Source organism: Momordica charantia (assembly GCF_013281855.1).
Source record: "Momordica charantia cultivar OHB3-1 chromosome 1 unlocalized genomic scaffold, Mcharantia_2.0 BLBB01000001.1, whole genome shotgun sequence".
NCBI classification, from domain to species: Eukaryota; Viridiplantae; Streptophyta; class Magnoliopsida; order Cucurbitales; family Cucurbitaceae; genus Momordica; species Momordica charantia.
This window is the reverse complement of record NW_028275157.1, coordinates 9,305,848-9,312,432: the sequence shown is the minus strand read 5'-3', so window position 1 is coordinate 9,312,432 and position 6,585 is coordinate 9,305,848. Positions and strand designations below refer to the sequence as shown.

Here is a 6,585-nt window from a genome sequence, read left to right as displayed (position 1 = left end):
TAGACAAAATTTCTGAACCATTGGCCATCGTGCACCAGCCAACTAAGGAGAAGAACCCCCCTCATGGCAAAAAAGCCACCACAATCCGATTTACGGCACCGCAAGAAGCCCCACTCTTTGTCAGCGGTTCTGCTGTTAACGAACCCACTAAGCCGAAGAAAACTGAACAACAAACCGCTCCTAAGCAGTCGGCCTGGAAAATCGAGGTATGGTCCTGCACACCCTTTTCTAAACTTAACAAACTACGTACAGCATAAAAAATTACCTCTTCTTTGTGTTTTGTAGGTTTCGTATCCCGACGAAACAAGAAGGACCGAGCGTAAGCGGACGGAAACGAAACCATTCAGTCCGAAGGACACGCGTTGGTAGAAGAAGAAGCAGAAGATGGTGGATGTGGATCTCGTACCTGCCAGCCAGGTTAGGCAATTCCGTCCCAAATACAACCCGTTGCATAACTTTCCGGATGCCAAGTTTAGGGAGATGATGCGTTGGGTACGGGACCCTGGGAATGACAAAACAACGCCGCCGTCTACAACTTGGAATGTGCAGAGCGGATATTCCAGAAGATTCTTCATTAACATCCTCAATCCTAAGGAGAAGGTGGAAGACCCGGTAAGTGATACAACACATCCCATTACCCTATGCCCATTACTGAACTGTGTTTCACCAAACATATCTGCTGTCCTCGTGTGTGCAGGAAGCTGCTGTCATTCTATATTTCATTATGAGGAAGCTTGGTAGTCGGCCGCACCTGTGCGTTCATAAGTTTTCTGTCCTAGACCCACTACAAATGGTAAGATAGGTAGTTCATTCATACACGCATAATATTTGTGTTTCGACGAACCTAATGGTGATTGTGTTGTGTGTGTGATGTTGCTGTTATGCAGCAAGTTCTTGCCGCTGCAGGTGGTCCCTATGCACGAATCAAGGGGAAGGTCGTCCAGGACACGACCAATACTTGGGACGAGTATAAGGAGTGCATGGATGTCGTGCTGGGTCAGGTGGAAGATTTCATTCCATCCTGGGTGGACGTCGACGTAGTGTACAGCCCGCTCTGTATCAAGGATCACTGGGTCCTGGTTGCGATAGATATGACCCAATCCGAGATTTTTGTATACGACTCATTGCCAGGCCACATTTCCACGTCGAAGTTGCTGACAGACATGCGGCCGTTGAGTCATACAATCCCATCGCTTTTGTACGCATGTGGGCTGATGGATACGGCCGATTGCAAGCTGAAGAGGACTCCGTGGCGTGTATACCGTCCTACGACCGACACGAGGCAGAAAGGTAGTATAGACTGTGGTATTTTTGCATGTAAATTTTTGGAATATCTTGTGTCGGGTAATAGTTTAGAAACTCTTGTTCAGGCTCAAGTGTCGCACATTAGAAGGCAGTATGCGACACAACTTTGGCATAATGAACCTTACTTTGAATGAACCATTTTTTTTCCATTGCATCTTTGAAGCTCGCTCTCGATTTTATCCACTCTCGATCTCGATCTTACTCGATCTAACCCGAACTGACTCGATCAAAATCGCTCTCGATGTTATCCAGTCTCGATCTCGATCTAACTCGATCAAAATCGCTCTCGATGTTATTCACTCTCGATCTCGATTTAACTCGATCTAAACCCCCTCGCTAACTCGATCAAAATCGCTCTCGATGTTATCCAGTCTCGATCTCGATTTAACTCGATCTAACCCTCTCGCTAACTCGATCAAACTCGCTCTCGATGTTATCCACTCTCGATCTCGATCTCGATCTTACTCGATCTCGATCTCGATATTGTCGTTACAGCGCATGATCACGATCATTCTCGCTCTCGATATCGTTTTTTTTTCACAGTCACTTCTACTTCTTTCTCTTTTCTTTTCACACACGTCGTCAGATGCATTTAATGCGATGTGGCTGTTTGAACTGTGTGGCAGAGTGAATGGTAATAACATGTCATTCACCAATCCACTCGCATTAAATTTATTTATTTCATTTTGTCAGACAATTTTTTCCCAATATGAAAGAAATTAAACCCATCCAAGCCCCCCCCCCCCACTGCAGCATTAATTTCCTTTTCTTCTTCTTCTTCTTCTCCTCCTCCTCCTCCTTGCTCGGTTGTTGAAGCATCCGAATGACATTGATTGTATTACACTTCTTTATCACGTTGTAAGCACTCTCTCACAACCATTAATGTGTATTCACGTGTTAAATTAAATATTCTGATGATTGATTAATACATCAGACTTTTACCAACATTCCCTGTCACGTTTTTTTTAACTATCCCACACTCATTGAACTAGACAAGTACGTATTAAATAGCAACCGTTTGAGGACTCTGTGGCCTACATGTTTTGTTCGATAATCTAAAATGCTGTCCCCCTTCTATAATGCAGGATGGAGATTGGTAAAAGTTTATTCATAAGATTTGGTGGTACGTGGGAAGACAACACAAATTCGTATGTCGGTGGTGAGCTAAAAGGAATAATTGTCCCACTTACAGTAACGTACAAAGAACTGAAAAATCGGTTGTTTAGACTAATGAAAGTCGACCAAAAATGGGTACGACCTGGTAATTAGGGTACCTTACCACTTGGCATGCGATTCACCGCCAATGTTCGTAACGGATGACGATGACCTCCGATTTGCATTAGTCCAAGAACAGGTTTCTAAAGTCCCACTGTTTGTATCGACTATCCCCCGCGAAAGTATTGACATACAGTCATCTAGATTAAACCAAGATGGAGAGCAGTCCATTCCTAATGGAGGATCTGTACCGGAAGAAGGTTCCACGAGGGTAGATGAGTGGGGGTTGAACGACGTATACATGCAGGACATGTACAGTTCAGACTGTATATACACTCAAGACTCGGAATTGGTCGCCCCCGCGACGCGCATGTCTCCCGTAATGCATGTCTCATCAGATGAGATAAATAATACAGCATAAGTACAACATGCAAGTCCTCGTACGGTACATGTATTCCTATTTGATGAATTAAATAATACATCACAAGTACGACATGCAAGTCCTTTGACAGTAGAACCCTCATCCAGTGACCCTCGTAATGTTGCTGGTCAACAAATACCAGTACCTCAATCCCCAAGCACCGTGACTATAGAACAGGCCAAAAGGTACAACCTTTTACCAGGCGGATCGGAACTGCACGTGGGGAAGATATTTGTTTCAAAGCAAGACCTACGTATGGTGCTGTCAAATGCAGCGATGCGATCTAATCGTGAATACAAGGTCAGTAGGTCAACGAAATCAAAATTCAATGTTCGCTGCATTGACAATACATGCAATTGGAGGGTTGCGGCCCACTCCGTCGGTAAATCTTCGATATTTTGTATATCAAAGTATGTAGATGCACACACCTGCACGATTGACAGTGTGAACCACGACCACAAACAAGCGAGCAGCTGGGTCGTAGCGAATCTTATTAAGGATGGAGTTGCTGGAACCGGTCGTATTTACAAGATAAAGCATATTAAGGAGGATGTCCGTAAAGAGTACGGGGTGAACATAAGTTATGACAAGGCCCATCGAGCACGAGAGTTAGCATACACTATTGTTAGGGGCAGACCGAAGGACTCCTACATGCATCTCCATGCGTACGGTGAAGCGATAAAAATAGAGAATCCAGGTACTATTTTCCACCTCGAGACTGAAGGTTCGCTTAACTTCAAATACCTGTTCATGGCATTGGGTGCCAGCATTAGAGGGTTTCAGTCAATCACAAGGCGTGTAATTATGGTTGATGGCACACATTTGAAGGGGAAGTTCAAAGGAGTGCTACTAATAGGTGTCGCCGTGGACGGGAATAATCAAATATATCCACTTGCATTCGCAATTGTAGACAACGAAAGCGATGCATCGTGGAAGTGGTTTATCAAGAACTTGAAGGACATGATCGGAGACCAACAAGAACTTGTATTCATATCTGATCGACATGTAAGTATCACCAATGCAACAAGTGAGATATTCCCGGACGCATTCCATGATATATGCACTTATCACCTAGGGAACAACATAAAGTCTCGATTCAATAATGCTGCATTTTACAAATTGTATTAGGATGCAGCGTATGCGTATCGGAAGTCACAGTTCACGTACTACTGGAACCAGATACTGTCGATTGGATCGGGTTCACTTGCCAAATACTTACAAGAAATTGGGATAGAACGGTGGGCCCGATGCTACCAAGTTGGTAGAAGATATGAAAACACGACGACAAACAGCGCTGAGTCGGTAAATGCCCTCCTTCGAGAGGCTAGAGAGTTACCTATCACTAAGATTGTCGAGTTCATCCGCGAATTGCTACAGAGATGGTTCCACGAAAGAAGGATTCACTGGTCCACCCAAAACACCTCTCATTCAGACTATGCAGAAGAGCGACTTGCAGTACAGTTTGAGAAGTCTCGTCGCTACACAGTCAAACCAGTCGACTGGTGCATGTTTCATGTTGAGGACGGTTGATTTGAATGCCCGTACATGTACATGCATGGAGTTCCAGTACATGGGCATTCCATGTTCGCACGCAATTGCAGCAGCGAGGCACAAGAATATAAATTGCCACACGTTGATCGATCCATGCTACAGTGTGGACTCCCTAATTGGTGCCTACGCCGAACCAATCTTACCGGTAGGCCACATGTCGGAATGGAAAAGGCCAGCTGATTACCAGCCTATTCCCGTCCAACCACCACGTCTTGTTAAACGTACAGGCCGGCGTAGAACGCAATGGATCGCCTCAACCGGTGAGCGTCATGGTGTGAACAAGTGTTCTCGATGCGGTACATCGGGTCATAATAGACAAACATGTACTAACCCAATTACATAGGCACGGACATCTAGATGCATATATGGGGGGGGACGGTGTAAGTCAATCAGATAGGGCAGTTCCTCCTCTATGAGAACACCCAACAACTTTCGTAGTAGTATATAAATTTGTACTTCAGTATCTGGAATCTGTCTCGCTTTATGGCTTATTTTGTCTCGCTCTCGTTGTCTCGATCTCGCTGTATCGCTCTCGTTGACTCGTTCTCACTGACTCGATCTCGCTGTCTCGCTCTCGATGCTTCGCTCTCGATGTCTCGCTCTCGATGTTATGCTCTCGATCTCATTCGCTATCCTTTTTTTTTCGTTCTTCTCCATGTATATTTATAATATCGCAAAGATAACAACCTATCTTTCTCACTATCTCACTTTCTAAATTTCTCGATTTCTCTCTTTCTCGCTATCTCGCGTTCTAGACGTATGTATCCATACCCACTTATCTTATAATTAAGAGGTTAGTAAGAGGGAGGGTGGTTAATCAATTAATGCGCCTTTTCAAATCCTCAGTCCCAGTTGTCTTTCCACCTTTCCAATGCAGTAATTAATTACTCTTCCTCTTCCTTCCTACCCGTTATCCCAATTTTCGATTTAATTATTTTTTCAATTTTCCATGAAACCAACCAAGAATTTCGCTATATATAGATACCACAAAGTACACAACAACGACATCCAGATTAGAAGTATCTATCTATCTAACATTTATTAGAAGCAAACATGTCAACATCTTACGAGTCGGACGGTTCCTCTTCCGATGAAGCAACCAGTCCTATCTCAAACCATCCCTCCTCCTTCGCGGAGAACGGAGTGCCAATTAACGGTCCTCTTCAACAAGCACGGGAAGAAAACGGCCAGCTCAGGAGAGAGCTATGTCGAACGCAACACGAGCTCTACAACATGAGGTATAAGTTAGCCCGAGTTGAAGAAACGCAGGACTTGCTGGAGGGACTGCTGAAGGAGGAGAAGGAGGAACGACTTCGTCTGGAGGACAGGGTGGATCAGTTACTGGCCCGTCTACGCCGATACCGTAATAATAATAATAATTTGTAAAATCCCATTTTAGTAGTAGCTTATGGTTGTTTTGTTTAAGCTACTAAAAAAACACTTTTTGTAATGGGATGGATGGATGGAGCCCCTGTTTCCTACTTTAATGAATCAATTATTATTATTTTGTTGTTTTACTACTTACTTACTGCTTGCTTACTTCTCAAAATCCTACAGTTCTTTCTTTCTCTACATGCTCATTCTCGTTCGTGATAATTTTCGTTGATTTTCGTTGTACTTCTAAAAAAATTTATCCTTATTGTCATCACGGTCGCTTACTTATTACGCTATTTTTCTTCTTCCACATTATTATATATCCACTTATATGCTGTTAATCGTTCATGATGATGTCTCATTTTCGTTCAAGCTCATTCTCGTTCAATCTTATTCACGATCTCTTTCGTTATCTGTTTTGCACTCTCGCTGCTATTTTCCACTGCACCCGTTTATTCTCAATAGACTGAAATCGAATAAGTATAAAAAAATTAGATGCAGCCTTTCTTTAATTTAAAGAACATCAACCAACAATTGAAAGAATTAAATTTCACGTCTTTTCATCTCTCTCGCTCTCGTTCATGCACACTCTCGATCAAGCCCATGCACGTTCTAGATGTACGCTCTCGTCAAGCTCATGCACGCTCTCGTTGTACGCTCTCGATATCGATCACGATCAACCTCATTCACGCTCTCGCTGTACGCTCTCGATCAAGCTC

General features: G+C 43.6%; 2 protein-coding genes across 2 annotated transcripts; both read left to right on the top strand.

Annotated features, from left to right (window-relative positions):
* The first annotated feature begins 384 nt into the window (after positions 1 to 384).
* LOC148213235 (uncharacterized) lies at positions 385 to 1,439 on the top strand. The gene is made up of 3 exons (XM_088123743.1): positions 385 to 612; positions 698 to 793; positions 888 to 1,439. The coding sequence occupies exons 1-3, from the start codon at positions 385 to 387 to the stop codon at positions 1,437 to 1,439; spliced, it is 876 nt and encodes a 291-aa protein (XP_087979869.1).
* Positions 1,440 to 2,608: 1,169 nt separating this feature from the next.
* On the top strand, positions 2,609 to 4,471 carry LOC111022071 (uncharacterized). The gene is made up of 3 exons (XM_022299233.2): positions 2,609 to 2,846; positions 3,009 to 3,946; positions 4,070 to 4,471. The coding sequence occupies exons 1-3, from the start codon at positions 2,609 to 2,611 to the stop codon at positions 4,469 to 4,471; spliced, it is 1,578 nt and encodes a 525-aa protein (XP_022154925.2).
* The last annotated feature ends 2,114 nt before the right edge of the window (positions 4,472 to 6,585 follow it).